Source organism: Fusarium solani (genome assembly GCF_023522795.1).
Source record: "Fusarium solani strain SB1 chromosome Unknown bctg00000002, whole genome shotgun sequence".
Classification (NCBI taxonomy): Eukaryota; Fungi; Ascomycota; class Sordariomycetes; order Hypocreales; family Nectriaceae; genus Fusarium; species Fusarium solani.
Window position 1 is genome coordinate 3,002,803 of NW_027072155.1, and position 15,942 is coordinate 3,018,744.

General features: G+C 54.0%; 6 protein-coding genes across 6 annotated transcripts; 4 read left to right on the forward strand and 2 right to left on the reverse strand.

Annotated features, from left to right (window-relative positions):
• Positions 1–904: 904 nt before the first annotated feature.
• Positions 905–2,172, forward strand: MRS44_004876 (uncharacterized protein; the record flags this gene model as incomplete). Its single annotated transcript, XM_065622372.1, has 2 exons — positions 905–1,303; positions 1,408–2,172. The coding sequence occupies 2 exons, from the start codon at positions 905–907 to the stop codon at positions 2,170–2,172; spliced, it is 1,164 nt and encodes a 387-aa protein (XP_065478444.1).
• A 1,401-nt stretch (positions 2,173–3,573) lies between these two features.
• Positions 3,574–3,968, forward strand: MRS44_004877 (uncharacterized protein; the record flags this gene model as incomplete). The annotated part of the gene is made up of 3 exons (XM_046280888.2): positions 3,574–3,652; positions 3,709–3,846; positions 3,901–3,968. The coding sequence occupies 3 exons, from the start codon at positions 3,574–3,576 to the stop codon at positions 3,966–3,968; spliced, it is 285 nt and encodes a 94-aa protein (XP_046135971.1).
• Positions 3,969–4,689: 721 nt separating this feature from the next.
• MRS44_004878 (uncharacterized protein) lies at positions 4,690–5,376 on the reverse strand (the record flags this gene model as incomplete). The annotated part of the gene is made up of 1 exon (XM_046275537.2): positions 4,690–5,376. One exon carries the CDS (start codon positions 5,374–5,376, stop codon positions 4,690–4,692), a length of 687 nt encoding a protein of 228 aa, XP_046135970.2.
• A 1,959-nt stretch (positions 5,377–7,335) lies between these two features.
• MRS44_004879 (uncharacterized protein) lies at positions 7,336–8,701 on the reverse strand (the record flags this gene model as incomplete). The annotated part of the gene is made up of 6 exons (XM_065622373.1): positions 7,336–7,413; positions 7,464–7,824; positions 7,880–7,959; positions 8,013–8,055; positions 8,104–8,346; positions 8,445–8,701. The coding sequence occupies 6 exons, from the start codon at positions 8,699–8,701 to the stop codon at positions 7,336–7,338; spliced, it is 1,062 nt and encodes a 353-aa protein (XP_065478445.1).
• Positions 8,702–11,458: 2,757 nt separating this feature from the next.
• Positions 11,459–13,511, forward strand: MRS44_004880 (uncharacterized protein; the record flags this gene model as incomplete). The annotated part of the gene is made up of 2 exons (XM_046283926.2): positions 11,459–12,078; positions 12,152–13,511. The coding sequence occupies 2 exons, from the start codon at positions 11,459–11,461 to the stop codon at positions 13,509–13,511; spliced, it is 1,980 nt and encodes a 659-aa protein (XP_046135968.1).
• Positions 13,512–13,977: 466 nt separating this feature from the next.
• MRS44_004881 (uncharacterized protein) lies at positions 13,978–15,874 on the forward strand (the record flags this gene model as incomplete). Its single annotated transcript, XM_046273613.2, has 2 exons — positions 13,978–14,549; positions 14,602–15,874. 2 exons carry the CDS (start codon positions 13,978–13,980, stop codon positions 15,872–15,874), a joined length of 1,845 nt encoding a protein of 614 aa, XP_046135967.1.
• Between the last annotated feature and the right edge of the window lie 68 nt (positions 15,875–15,942).

Consider the following 15,942-nt stretch of genomic DNA (forward strand, 5'->3'; position numbering starts at 1 on the left):
TTGGCTTTTAAAGGGTCAAGCCATTTTAGGAGTTGAATACCACATCACACCGTATCATGACACGCATTGGCTGAACGACTCCTGTTGGAGGTTCTGATCTCGGTGATAACTTGGACGGACCAAACTGTCGGAGTAAACTGTCGGGTTTCTCTCCACAGTGTAGATGTGCTACGGCTTTGCGGTGCAGGTGACACGGCAGATACAGAAACAAAGGTAACCAATGCCAGCCAGGTTATTTCGGAAATGTTGGGGTTGCCCAATGAAGCATCTGTCATAACAGAGACAAATACCGTTTCAACAGGGAGCTCATTAGCTGGCAATGTGAGGATGAATGGGGCGAGGAAAGCAGCCAAGCGGGCCAGAATGTCGAATAGAAGGGCCCCACAAATTAGGAGCAGGGGGCCTCGACTCGCTCGCTTTGAAAACCGAACCGAAAACCCAGACAGGATCTGATAACTACCGCAGAGCCGACGTAATGACGTGCGTAAGTACTATTATGCGGTAGGGCCTTTCGGTGGTCGGAGATAGGCGGAGAGTCCGGGGCGAACAATACAGCGAGTAGGAGATAGCGGCTTATTCGAATGGGGGAAAGCAGCATATAAAGCGACCTGTTTCTGTCTGGCTGAATTGATTCCCGACTGACGGTGAATGATCTTTTGAAGCGTATTGTATTTTGCGCTGATTATCAATCTGATTAGTTTGGGTAGCGATTCCTTTTAGGGCTGCAGCCAAGGTTTATCATTTCCAATCCTGAGAGACACGAAGAAATATCCCACCAGCCAAAGCCGATCCCACAGAATCTTTTCAGTGGATCAAGTAGGCAGCGCCGAACCGAATCCAATCCAATTGAGTGACGGCCCAAATATCTACCGGAACCGTTTACCGGGCCATTACATTATATACGATGACCTCCCCTTCCCTTCCTCCCTCCTCCACAACCGCCGCTCCACCCTCTTCCCTCCCGCGCATGCCCGCAAAGCAAAGAATGGCCCTATCCCTCAAGTCGTTTGTGAGCTCGGTGCTGGGCGGAGGCGCGCCGCAGCCGCCCTCGGCCACGGAGCTGTTTGTCAAGGTGGACCCCAAGGTCGACGGGGAGGAGTGCCTGCACGACTGCGACGGCTGCACCGCGCGGTATCCGAGGGGGTTCAAGATCGAGACCGAGGATGTGCTGTATGGCCAGATCAAGGCGTGGAGCACGCATCTGCTCGTGGGCACGGGCAAAACAGATTGGGTGAGGGATGTGGCGGATGAGAAGGGGAGCGTCATGCAGGCCGTGGAGAAGGCGAGTGCGCCTACCAACGGGGTGAGTAATATTTCTACTGTGTAGACTCTCATATGGGCTCTCGAATGGGCTCGTTTTAATACATGAGAGTCCATTGAGTATTCATGACTGCTAACATGCCCCAGAAACTCATGCTCTCGGCATCCAACATGCCCACTCCTCATGATACCGACGACTACTCGGAGCCCACCACTTTGCTCCTCCTCCCAGCCTTCAAGCTCATTCACAATGCCCACCCTCTTAACGCGCCCCAACTCATCACCGAGATCATCAACCAGGCACCCACAAGCACTTCCCCCCTCTCCCCCACGCCCCTACCTGCTTCCCTCCCTTCCCCGGACCCTGACGCCGGGGTTCCCGCCCTGTCTTTGACTGACTGCCCGCACAATGCCGTGATCCTCATGTGCAGTCATCGGACACGAGATGCGCGGTGTGCACAGAGCGCCCCGATTCTGAGGAAAGAATTTGAGCGCCAGCTAAGGCCGCTGGGTCTGTACCGGGACCTGCATGATGAGAGGCCAGGTGGTGTGGGAATCTACTACATCAGCCATGTGGGAGGCCACAAGTACTCTGCCAACGTTATGATCTATCGTCGACCAAACGCCTTTGGCTTGGACGACACGGCGCCGGGCGAGACCAACGGGACCACGAATGGGGCTCAGAAGACCAACGGCAACGGCACCAACGGCGCCGAGAAGAACGGCCACACAAATGGCTCAGAGGAACAAGCCGGCACCGTCGGCGCCTCGCAGGGCATCTGGCTAGCACGAGTCAAGCCCGAGGACTGCGAGAACCTAATCCGCTACACAGTGCTGCGAGGCAAGGTGGTCAAGCCCGAGAGCCAGCTGCGGGGCGGCTTTGACCGCGCGAGGGGGCTCATGAGCTGGTGATGATGGAACAGAGGCAGAGACTGACGGATACCCCGTGGGAGCAGGATGCTTGTTTTTGGAAAAAGAATGCATCATGATACCTGAGCTGCTTAGAAGGAAGTTTTAAAAAAAAACATATATAGACATGCATTGCCCATAGAAAGCAGGGATGGGATATCTATCTCATCAGATATGACGACGGCTAGTCCGAGATCCATCGGTTACTTGGACAAGTGAGGAATCATTATCAAGCTATGGGCGTGAATACGACGTCTTCGTATCATTGGATCATGATCCCAGCATCCATACTCAGCCAAACACATGCCACGGTGCTAGGTCTTATCCATGATAGGCCACCCATGATGGAACGACGTGGATCGAATGGACCAGGCACACCTCGGAGATCTAAACTTCGCGTACCTTGCATGTGCCAGGAACCCAGAGCCGCACACACACCCTCGGGTTTCCATCTTCAGTAGGTCGCCCTGATCGGCTGACGAGGTCTGGTCTATCTTGCCCGGATCGGCGCCACGGTGGAGAAGTTTTGAAACGGCAGCTGTCAAGGAACCGCGGCGCCATGTCACCGTTGTGGCTGGTCTACGGGTTGACTCGTGTTAGGGCTATTTTTTTGGTGCCTTGTTTTTTTGCCTGTATTGCGTGTTTCCTTCTCCTTTTATGGAACCGAGGGTTGACGGTGGTTGGATGTCAGCTTGGACAGTAAGTGTTTAACTGTGTTGTAAACTGGAGCAACACGGAAGATCCCAGGCTTCAACCGAGGAAGGAATTGAAGAATAAAAAGAAACAAGGTGAAAATAATAGAGATAATGAATCTTCATGTCAAGAATAAAGATGGTGTGCGAACCAACAACCAGTTCACCAACTTCACCAACCCATCTAGGCCCAAGCTCCGAAGAAACAAGAAGAGCCCAGACCAGAATAACAAGCTTTTTTCTCCTGTTGATCCACCCCGGGACTTTTACCCAAAAACCTTGTCCCATGTTTCATCAACTCGACGCGTCCACGCCAATCAAGGGCGGCTCTACCGACGACAAGGACACCAGCGCCAGGAACGCGGTGGATAAGGGAACTTTCTTGATGACAGTGCATGGGGCTAAGCTTTCTCCATGTGGGTTCCTTTCTTGGTTTTCACTTGTGATAAGAGACGGGATGTTGCGTGCTAGGGGGTTGAGAGACGGGTATATAGGACGGTCGCTGCTTTCTTCTCAAGTGTTTTGTCCTCTGTGTCTGTGTCTGTTACATTCTTTCTTCACTAAACATTCTTTCTGGTCTGTGACCCAATCTCTCTCTTGACTTGATTTCCCTGAGCTGGTCTCCTTCGCTACAAAGACCATATCTCTTCGCTGTATCAATCTCTACCTCGTCACATACCCTTTACATTCCTTCAACTCTACGACTATCAACATGAAGACCACCGGTGTTGTCGCCTTCCTTCTCGCCGCTTCGGCTTCCCTCGTGTCTGCTCTGCCTGCTCCTATCCAGAGTGAGTAGCCCCATCACCATGGTTCTGTCACCAATGGGCCCTGACACCTTTCACAGGCCCACCCCCTCAGGTCTCTGGCTTCATGCCTCCATCCTTTAACAACACTCGTCCCTGGAACCCCAACCGGGGTGCCCGAGTTCATGGCCAGAAGCCCCCTTTCCCTACCGCCAGTGGGGGTGTTCAGGAAGCCTCCTGTAAGTAACTCAATGGATGTGAAGATTGGGGAATATCTTGCTGACAATGAGTAGCGGGCCCTACCGCCCCTGCCGTTGTTCCTACCCCCACTCCTCTCCCCGGTAACGGAACCGCCTTTTAAAGAGTGATATAAACTATAAATGGGTTACGACTGGGATAGGCTTGGATACTGATCCTTATGGGATGGATACATGGATGATTAGGATATACAAAACATGGCATACCTGGAGAATTAGACTGATTCCTCTGGGATAGACAAGAATAGACCGCCGCGGCACGGCAAATTGAACCTGTGGTCTAACTGTCTCCTTGATTGAGGTCGTGTTACATCTTTTGCTTTGCACCTTGGATATCCCTAGAAACTCAACAACGATGACATCCTATTCTTTTGGAGTTTGTAGACTAACAACAACAATTATCATTCTCATAGTGAGCTGCTGCTTTGTTGGGTTGGTGCTGATAGTCAGATACCAGTTGCCCTTTTGAGCCGGGACAGGGGCTCTTGACCAATCAGAAGCGAGCACCGCATCAACCTACGGCTACTGAATCAAGCAACTTCATGTGGTCTCTTGGAATTGTTTTTTTATTCTTTCTTATTAAAGCTATTGGATTTGCTAAGCTATCCTTATTTAGTCATGCAATCCAGCAGTTGACATTACTGAAACTGCCGGCAACTCCCCAATAGAACCATTACACCAGCTCCGACTTTAGCCCCGGCTGTCTTCCACAAACACACCGTCAGCTGTGACATAAGGAAAGCCCTCCTCAGCCTGCAAGACGCCCCAATCTAACATCCCAGGCCTTTGATCTGCGGGATGGACATCCTGACGGCGCCAGGAAAGTCAATCATCAATCACGTCGGTGGTGGCGGACCAAGTTTCCGAGTATAGACTCTCGTCATCGGCATGGAGACTCTGGCGCCTCGCCCACATACCGCGAAGCTGGCGAAACGCGTCAGAGTCGGCCCCGTCCAGCCGCGCGAGCTCCCGCAGGCCAGCCTCCAGAGCGATCTCGATCCTGTAGAGGCAACGCCTCGCGATTCCACGGTTGCTGCACAGCCTCCAGTACTCAGAAGTAGGCTTGTTGGGCTTGTTCTGGTCACGCACCTCGCGCTGGATCTTGCCAACGTCCTCATGGATTGAATTCATGCTGCTTTCAAATTGCCCGGAGACGTTGCGGATGTCAAGGACGGCCAGGTTCCAGAGCAGTTGGTCCCGCTCCTCCCTGGCAGCGAGGACCTTGCTGTTCGCGTCCTTGTACCACTCATAGGTCTCCTGGTACTCATCCTGGAGGGCGTCGAGCGTCTTCTTTACGCGCTCACGGTACTGGGGAGAAGACTTGTCCAGCACGGGGTCCTCGCTCTTGTTCTTGCCCTTGTGGTCCTCGGGGAAGAAGGTGCTGTAGGGGAACTTGCTGTAGTCGGGGAGGTCGTCGTCCTCGTGGAGGTGAGGCTTGAGGCGTTGATCCTCGGTGTCGTCGGGCTGGCCGCGGCCGCCATGGATGGGGAGGTTGAATGAGACCTTGCCCATTGTGTCTGTTTGTTTCGAAAAGAGTGAAGAAGATGTAGAAGTTGTACTATAAAGGAAGCTATAGGCTTGAGTGATGTTGACTGGTCAGGACAGGCTGGGTCCATCTTGGTGGATATATATGCGCGACAATCACTATACATTCACCAACATAATCACGCTCTGGAGCTGAATCAGTTGGCAACGCAAATCAAATCATCACCGACAGGTGAACCAGGTGGTCTTCACAGTAACGTGTACGTGAATAGAAGCCGAGAGATTATTGGCAGTTTGTCTTGTTTCTCATTTGCATGCCTCATACATGTCTATCTTTCTTCGTCATTGGGCCTCTGGCGTCCCTCAATCTTTAGCCAAAAAGGCAATCCAAGTAGTCTAATTTGCTCATTTCGTTTCCCCATGTTGAAAAATCCCAGTTTGACTCGTGAAAACATTTACCAAAAAAAGGAAACAAAAACACCCGTGACCGAACCCAGTCATTTGTTGCGCCGTAACCCAAACGTTGAAGAGTTGTTGTTGTGTGAATCATCAACCCAAAAAGGACATTACCACCCCACGTCTTCTTTTCTCATCAAATGGTTGCTGAAAGTAAAAAAAATCGACATCGCTGTAGCCGAATAGTAAAACAAGGCAGAAAAGGTTTGTGGTGGAAGAGAGTGTTGATCTCCCATCAGTCGGCAATGTCTTCGCTGGTGTGGCTGCTTGATGTGCCGCTTCCAGCTGCACTCATGTGGTTCTTAGCCATGTTGACGAGCTTCCAGATACCGAATGACACGGCGGCGAGGATGATGAAAAGGATGATGATAATGACAGCGATGACGTCGTTTCTCTTCATTTTGGCGGAGGTTGAGAGAAGAAAATGTGGTGATTGAGAGGTTGGTCTTGTTGGGCACCAGTTGTATGGTGTGTTGAGCAGATAGGCTGTTGGAGAATGTCTCAGGCTGGTCTAGACAAGAGAGATGTCGATCCAAGAAATGGTCCAGGGGAGAGATGTCAAGAAAGAGATGTCTCAGGCTGTGAAACAGTTAGAAAATCAGAAATTGTTTGCTCGCATGACAAGAATCGACATACCCAATAGACTTTGTTGAGTGCAGCTGCAGGTGACTCGCGAGTTGACCAACCAGGTAGTTCAAAGTAGATGATCCAAGAGAAGAGAGGAAATTCGTTCCAAGTCGTTCGTGTCTGTGAATAATCGTCTCTTTGTATCGTCAAGATAATTCGTCTCTATAATAATTCGATAGAACAAGAAGGGAAACTGGAATGTATGCGACTCACCTCCGTCAGTTATATAAGTCGTTGCCCCGCCACCCGACTTTTTTTTCCTCTGCCGACGCGTTAAATGGCAAGGCTGGGCTCTCACGTCGCGCCCAGACCTTTTTACAGGCCATGCAGGGGTTCTTTGGTGGGGTCGCCAGGGGCTCTGACACGCTGCGACCCTGCCGAGGTTTCCCAGCCTCGCAGAAAACGTCACCCTTTTTTGCAGCCCAAGTCGACAGTCACGATAAATCGCGTGTTGTTTCAGGGCCAGCCGTTGTTTAATTGATTGCATCCATTTAATTCATTGACGAGTGACAACCCTTGCCATTATATCCGTACATCCATCTCAATTCACCACCGAAAATACGACACCAATTCTACCGCACAACTCCTCCATTCTCATGTCCGTAAATGACGTGTCTTTCAGCGTGAATGCACCGTTAAAATCAGCAAATACTCCTTCCCATGCCCTCATATCATCACCACCCCACCTGCCCTCGATACGTGTCGAGAACTCCTTAGGGGTTGGCTCCAGATATGGTGAAATGATACCGTTTCCGTTCCGCGTGACAGACAAGACAAAATCAACAAAAAGAAGAACCACTCCGCGATCCTTTATCGATCGCCGAAACGCCGTTCAAGTCAGAGGTCGGAGCGTATCACTCAAGCAGGCTCCAGCTGCCCGGTCTTCACATAATGACTATCTCATCAACCCTCGGCCTCGTCCGCTTGCGCCTTCTGCTCCTCTCTAATGATCTTGACGTGTCGCTCGTAGAATTGGAGCATCTAAGCCATGTCAGCCCCTGTATTTCCATACCACCATCAGCTTCACTTACCTTCTGTGGACACTTCTTGTAGATGATCTGGGTATCATGCTTCGTCTTGTTGCCATTCTTCCAGATCAGATAGACAACCAGCTTGCCGCTACCCTCTTCCTCGCAAGCATCGATCGTCTCGATCTCGTCCTCCCACGAGCCGGCTGGAGGACTCCACTTCTTCGCAGTCGCTGGAGGTGTTGTGTCGGCCGGATGCGCTGCGCTGCGTCGAGACCGCTTCGCTGTTGATGTGGTGCTTGGAGTACCATTCGTCGTTCGCCGACGCTTCTTGGTCTTGCTAGCTTTTTCCGTCTGCTCGAAAATCTTCTCTCGTCCGCCGATCTTGGCAAAGTACTCTTCGAGGATTTCTGATGCGGATTCCCTGCAAAAACGCGTCAGTCGACATACCACCGCACCGAGCAGTTTTGTTCACTTACTGGAGGTTTTCCTCCGGCTCCCATGTCATGTCCGCCACGGCGTCGTATCCCTCCCACTTGACGTGGAATTTCAAGCTTCCCTATAATCGCCGTCAGCCGTGTCCGCGCTGAAATTGGCCAAGCTTCTACTCACGTCGTCGTCGATGATGTGCTTCTTGATCGCCTCGACAACATACCTGAGGCGCGTGAGCATTGCGCAAGTGTACAGCCAGCACACAACTTACTCGTCCTCCTCTAGGTCTTCATCCTCCTCTCCCTCCTCGTCTTGTTCATCGAAATCCTCGCCATTGATATCAACATCGTCGTTAGGATCCGAGGCTGCGCCAGCCGAGGCCGACTTTCGCGTCGCGCGCGGGGGAGTAGAGAACCCGCCGGCATCAGAGGACTCGTCTTCACTAAGGGCTTCGCGGGGGTTAGCGATTGCGCTGAAGCGATTGCGATGAGGTCGGGTGGCGTTGTGGAGGCTCCTGCTTAACGCGATCGCGATGCGCTCATCTTTCGTCGCTCGCGACAGGTTCGGATGAGGCAGTGCTGAAGCGGTATCGGAGATGGAGGCTCAACGTACCTGGAGGCATTTTCAAGAATTTCGATAATAGCGGTTTTGAGGAATTGCAGGCCGGGGTCCGAACGATGGACCTTGAATTGTGTTGTAATCGGCTTGTTTGCGCGAGCGGCAACAAAACTTCCTGAGAGAAACCACTTCCAGCCACGCGAGAGAGCAAGAGCTACTGCCCGCTTTTGGAGGGGCTGGGGATGTGGCTCGACCTGGATATGTGGCGCAGCTTCACGTAACCCTAACAAACGACCAACCAACATCCACATGACTCTGACCGTTTGAAGGATGGCTTGGTGCGAACAAGCTGAGATGCACGTTGGTATGACTCTGTCTGCCCATTGCTTTGTCTCGTGCCCTCATTGCCTCGGCGGCCCATAACGTCCGCTTGCGATGCATTAGAAGACGGCCCCATCCGACTACTGCGACAACTGAGGTCATACCTGCCCCTACCTGATGCCCTAATGCACCAAATGATGAGCAGACAAACACTAGGGAGGTTGGATGGCATAACTCGCCCGGATTCTGGAACAGCGCAAGAAGCAAACATGGCATAAATCAGCTGGTATTAATTTAAGCTGCCGAAGCACTAAAGCACGAACCTCGCCAGTGAGCCCCGTTTTCCTCAACCACGGCTGAAAGACCTAGTAAGGGGACGCTGCATGTCAACCAACACAACGCTTCAACGGTAAGCACGACACCAGCTCCGTTTACGTTTAGACGCGCATTGGATGGATGGATACGTATTCTCCTCGCGATCTGCAAAACAAAACGGGCCTAGCGCAGGGTTGAGAGGGCAGCTGTGTCCTCCGCCAGTGGTTACTTCGCTACCCACCCAAGTTAGTTGCCGTATCTGCGACCCCTGATAGGTGCGTGTTGCGGCTTTCATTCAGGGGTAAAGCCGACGGTTGAGAGTTTATCGACGACGACCAAGCCGCAGCGGGTGGCTAACGCTCAGAGGAGACCCAAGCTCCTCTCCCTTCAAGGTCCTAGCTCCTGAAAACGGAATAGACGGTTGTGCGTTTTACGAGAAACTGGGGGGCCACCGATGCTACTCCAAGGGGCGAGCTCAAGGCTGGCGTCGGTGTGCGGTGGGTTGGGTGGTGAGGCGCCCGAGGTGAAGACGGAAGACGGGAACGAATTGCCGAGCACTCCAGTGTCAAAGGCCCGAAGACCTCAGCGGCGAGCTGTAGGTAGGATCCAGCAGCTGCAGAACGTAATTAAGCAAATACGGCGTCTGGTTTTCTGCGGTGGTTAAGGGGCATGCAGAAAGCTCACCGTGTCTCGGACCAGGGTGTTGCAGGTTGGCCTCTCCTCTTGAGAACAGCTGGAGCCAGCAAAACTCCCAGCAGAACCAGCAACCCCATGGTCGGTGCCACCCATGCCCTTGTCTGCGGCCATCCGTGGTCGCCCGTTGGCCAATCCGCTCGGGGCTGGGCGTTTAGCGCTGTGAGACTGCCGATGCCAGTGGTCCAGTCTCTGCTTCCCCGGGCTCATCTCAATCTTGGTTTGCGTCCGTCCGGGCAGACGCAACGGACATGATTGCTTGCCTCGTGCCTTGTGCCCGTTTACGTTTGCAAGTGCTGACTCTGCAGCGGAGGGACGGCAATCGCGTTATTATACGAGCATGACGAGTTTGCTGGCAGAGGCTGTTTGACGTCTCATCTCATGGATGTCATATCCAACTGATGGCAGACGACAAGGCGAAAAAGGGGAGCCCCAAGGTTGGACGCCATGCAGCCAAACGTGAAATTTACTTGGACGCAACGAAACGGCAGCTTGCCTTAGCCTCACCTGTGCCTCTTAGATTTCGTGTTTCTGCCTGTCGCGTTTGCCGTGTAATCTTGTGCCTGTCTGAGAGGCCAAGCCCGCAGGTCGTTGCAGAGAGGCACGGGTGCGATCCCGAGGCCGGACTCTGCCGGGACCGAAGTGTAACCATCATGGTTGACGAGTTGACATTGACGTTGAAGCGCGAACTATCATGGAGACTTTGAGGCTGCTGTGCTATTAGTTATGTCGATTGCTATAGCGGGAGCCTCCCGTCATCACCCCTTGGCGACCCTGAGTCGATCAAGCCAATTGCCGAGCAAAAGTGATAGGTAAGGACATCATCGATTTGAGTCAACCCTGTCGCTCAACCACCCCGAGAACCCTACTACGCACCTGCGCAATCACCCAGAGCAGGGCATGGCAATCAGCATTCTATTATTGACAGTTCGGCTGCGACATGACCACTAGAACCCCCAGAGAGAAGAGCCAACTGCCCTACCACGATCCCAGGACGCATCGACACAGAGCCCCGGCGGCGCTAGGACTGACCTCTTAGAGTGGTCGATCAGCGCTAAGCGAGCGACGGGAGAGACATCCAGGCGGCGGGATGGCCACTAAACGTCAGGGGTTCCGTCGGTGCTAACGGCGCCAATCTGGGGGTCCCTTGGAGCCCTCCACTCCATTTTGGGGGGGGGGGGGCCACCTTTACCGTAGGTCGGTCGGGGGGTCCAGTCTGGAGGGGAATGAGATGGATGGACCTTTGTTGGATCCGCCCCTGAAAATGGAGGAGGCTTTATTTTAAAATGGAAGGGTAGGAAAAAAAAAAGAATAATTAAACCCAGCGATACCAGAACAGGCTTCCCCTTTAGTCCCTCTCTCGTATCTCTCTCTCTCGCTCTCTCTTCGAGTCTCTCTCTTTCTTTTATCCCTCCTTCTCATCGTCTCATGTTCTAACCACGACTTTAAAGCTCGGCTCGTCTCGTGCCTCTTCCCCCGTCCATTAACCCCCCGTCCCCTTTTGGAGGTCTCGACCCCAACACGCTCGTTGCTTCTATTCGATCGACCTTTTTTCGCTCGCTCCTTATGATTCACGCCTGTACAGCTCCCCAACTGGAGCCGCAGTCGCTATTTACTCTCTTGTAGTATCGAGGCCTCCATTTCCCACGCTCGTTTTTTTGTGACATTTTTTCTCTCTCGCTCTCTCATTTTATCCATCCTCTCTCCTTTTCTCGTCCCATCCCTGAAGCTTGTCCACCATGCCCGATACCACGCCCCAGACCACCGACTCGAGCACCCCAAAAGTTGGCGCCCCTAAAGACAAGAACTGCCCCTATTGCGGTCAAGCCTTCACCTCGTCCTCGCTCGGCCGCCATCTCGATCTGTACATCAAGGAGAAGAACCCGAAGCCCCCAGATGGCATCCACGATGTCGACGCTATCAGGAAGCTGCGCGGCGGTATCACAAGACGACAGCCGCGAGGTTCGCTGGGCGGGAGGCGGGATGCCTCGACTCCGGTGGGAACCCCCAAGGGAGCTGTCCAGAAGGACACGCCCATCCCCGAAAGCGACGGGTTCCGATCGCCCGCAATTGCCAAGGAGAACCAGCTCGTAGTTGATACGACCATGAAATATTCGGGCCCCTTCCAGCCAACCTGGGAAGCGACGGGAGTCATGAATGATATCCCCAAGAGAGGCAGCTGGGAGGGCGACGCCACACCCGAGCCCATGAAGCGGCCCGGCATGCAGCGCACCGTGAGCAAGCAAGTCATTCAAAAGGCCCAATTCGACGTCAAACAGAAGCTGTCGGATGCCATGGACACGGCACGGGCTGCGGAGCTCGCACTGCGGGAGCTCCTCAGCTCTTGGAGGGCAGCCAAGTACGTCGAATCAATCTCTCCCGTGCTTCGGTGGCGCGCGCTGTTTGCCAGACTAAAGCTAACTTGACGGCAGGGTGCAGCTCGACAACAACTCGATGCCGTTCGACTTCGATCCCCTCTCCCTCGACTTCCCTGCCCTTACCCTCCAATGCCTGCAGCCGCCCCCGACCCTCTTCTCGTCCACTCAGCATCCCACGTCGACATCATGGTCCGTCCAATCTCCCGGCCAGCGCGAGTTCGACGCGCTCCAGGCTTTTTTCAAGGAAGAATTCCGAGCCTGGAAGATTACATGTACCTCTTCCACCACTGCCGTTATGGAAGAGTTCACGTACCCTCCATCCACAGGCAACTTCCGAGACGTTCGCGAGGCGGTCCGAAAAGCGGAAAAGACTGCCGAGCAGCTCGAGGCGCAGGTTGACGAACACCTGCAGTCAGCATACACAGTCTGGGAGACATTGCCAGTCCAACGGCAACAAGAGCTCTGGGTACTGGAATTGGCCCGCGGTGTGGGCAGGAAGCACAAGGAGGCCGAGAAGATGAAGGAACAACACCACAGACTCAAGCAAGAGAATGCCAACCTCAAATCCCAAATTGAGCAGCTCAACAAGCTACAACAACCCAGAGAGTTCAAGCTTGCGACTCCAGTTACTGTTCCCCTGGAGCGGGAGTTGATTGCTGCTGCTTATGAACAGGCAGTCAATGGCGGAAAGGCGCTCGGCTTTGCAATGGAGGACAGTCAGGTTGATCTCAGCTCAGTAGTCTCACGCTCCATCGAGCGATGGAAGAGCGTCATCGCTTCGTCCAGGGCCAGCTCTACCGGAATGGGAGCCCAACGATCTTTAGACCAGGCCACCCCAACTCCTGCACAACCTACCGTCAATGGCACTCAACACCCGATACCTCAAGCCCAGACGCCAGCGCCGCCCCAGATCCAAACACCACAGCAGATGCAACCGCAACAGCCATCACAACAACAGCAGACTCAACAACCGCAACAACAACGACCACAGCTCGCCAAGCGCTTATCGACGACGAGCATCAACGGCGCGCCTAGCGAACAAGCTTCTCGCACAACTTCTACAACCGGCCCACCATCCATCGAGGAGACCAGCGACCAGGACGCTGACGCCGAGATGGAGGATGATGACAGCTTCGCCATCATGAACACCTCTCCTGTCAAACCCCAACCACCAATTCAACAGCAAGCGACCCTTGAGGTGCCGCGGACGAGAGGGCCCGTTCAACAACGAGGCGCGCAGGATCCCCGGTTCATGATGCCCAACGGGACAGGAAGCCCCGTCGGGCGGACGGCGATTAACATGAGCCGTTCCATGCCCAACATGAACATGGCGATGCAGAACGGAGCCATGCATGGGGCAGACATGACAATGGCCATGCAAGGGGTCCGCGGAGACCCCATGTACCTGGAATAGGAGGACCGTTATCCCGATAGTTGAGGATACGGCGTAATGCCCGGCATGGGCGGGTTTTGGGTGCCATAAACGTAATGATGAAAGATCTCTGAGCGTAGTAATATCTTGCTCATGATGTGTTAATACGACCAATATTCAAGACTGTTGCTATCGCTCATGGTTGACAATTGTCTGCTGCAGGTGGTCGTCTCTAACAATTAGATACATACTCCAATGTTTCCCTTGATTCTTATCGAGTGAGTGGCTGAGCCACTTGGTTGGTCCATGGCCTGCTGAAAATTTACCCCGCGATTGTGGCGCGCACAACCACTTTCTTTCCTTCCCCTGCCCCTCCAACCCATGCCCTGACTCTGTTCCACTGAGTCACAACAGCAGACCTTGACTCATTTTGTCGGCAGCAGAGATTTCGACGTCTGATCTGAATTTCCTGCCATTCAATCTTCACCGACCGACACCAGACGCAATCATGGCTGACGAGGCTGCCCCCCCGACCGAGCAGGTCGCCAACCTGCACCTCGACGAGGTCACTGGCGAGCGAGTCTCCAAGACCGAGCTGAAGAAGCGCCAGAAGGCTCGTCAGAAGGAGGAGGAGAAGAAGAAGAAGGCTGCTGCTCGTCCTGCCGCCGCGGCCGCTCCCAAGAAGGCCGGAAGTGCTGAGGCCGCTGAGAAGGATCTCACCCCCAACCAGTACTTCGAGATCCGATCGAGGAACATCAACAAGCTCCGCGAGACCAAGAGCCCCAACCCCTACCCCCACAAGTTCCACGTCACCTACGACCTGCGAAACTTTGTCCAGGACTACGGCCACCTCAAGTCTGGCGAGAGCGTCCAGGACAAGATCATCCAGATCGGTGCCCGAGTTCACGGCAAGCGAGCATCGGGCTCCAAGCTCCTCTTCTACGATGTCCGGACAGAGGGCGTCAAGGTCCAGATCCTGTGCCAGGCTCAGGAGGTGCGAGAGGGCGCCCCTGCTTTCGAGGACCAGCACGAGCACCTTCGCCGAGGTGACATTATCGGCATTATTGGATACCCCGGCAGGTTGGTAGACTGGTAGAGAACTGATAAGAGACGAAACTGACATGCGGGTTAGAACTGCCCCCAAGAACAAGATCGAGAAGGGTGAGGAGGGCGAGCTGTCCATCTTTGCGACTGAGGTCGTTCTCCTGACCCCTTGTCTCCACGCCCTCCCTGATGACCACTATGGCTTCAAGGATCTCGAGCAGCGATTCCGCAAGCGATACCTCGATCTCATTTGCAACGAGAAGTCGCGCAATGTTTTCGTCACTCGGTCCAAGATGATCACCTGGATCCGCCGCTACTTTGACGAGCGTGACTTTGTCGAGGTCGAGACTCCCATGATGAACCAGATTGCTGGCGGTGCCACCGCCAAGCCCTTCACCACTCACCACAATGAGTACGACATGCAGATGTACATGCGTGTCGCCCCTGAACTGTACCTCAAGATGCTTGTCGTCGGTGGCCTGAACCGAGTGTACGAGATTGGGCGTCAGTTCCGCAATGAGGGTGCCGATCTCACCCACAACCCCGAATTCACCACCATTGAGTTCTATCAGGCCTATGCCGATGTCAACGACCTCATGGACATCACCGAGGACATGGTCTCGGGTCTGGTCAAGTACCTGACTGGTGGCTACGTGACCACCTTCCACACCCAGTCTGGTGAGAAGTACGAGGTCAACTGGGAGAAGCCCTGGCCCCGTTATGAGATGATCCCTGAGCTCGAGAAGGCGACTGGCGAGAAGTTCCCTCCCGGTGATCAGCTCCACACCCAGGAGACCAACGACTTCCTCAGAGGCATTCTCAAGAAGATGAAGCTCGACTGCACACCTCCTCTGACCAACTCCCGCATGATCGACAAGCTGGTCGGCGAGTACATTGAGGAGAAGTGCGTCAACCCATCCTTCATCACCGGCCACCCTCAGGTCATGAGCCCTCTGGCCAAGTACCACCGCGAGATCCCCGGTCTCTGCGAGCGATTCGAGGCCTTTGTGTGCAAGAAGGAGATTGCCAACGCCTACACCGAGTTGAACGACCCCTTCGACCAGCGCCTGCGCTTCGAGGAGCAGGCCCGCCAGAAGGACCAGGGTGACGACGAGGCCCAGCTCATCGACGAGAACTTCTGTACCTCTCTCGAGTACGGTCTGCCTCCTACTGGTGGCTGGGGCATGGGCATCGACCGAATGGTCATGTTCCTGACTGACAACTACACCATCCGCGAGGTCCTTGCGTTCCCCTTCATGAAGGACGACAAGGCGGACGCGAAGAAGCTGGCTGCTGAGGTGGTCGGCATTGAGCCTATCCCCGAGGAGGGCATTGGTAAGATATACCCCTGTTTGGCCTAGTTGCAAATGCAGTCACTAACGTGTCATGAGTAGCTCACAAGTAAAATGGAAATCGAAGCGAGGCATCA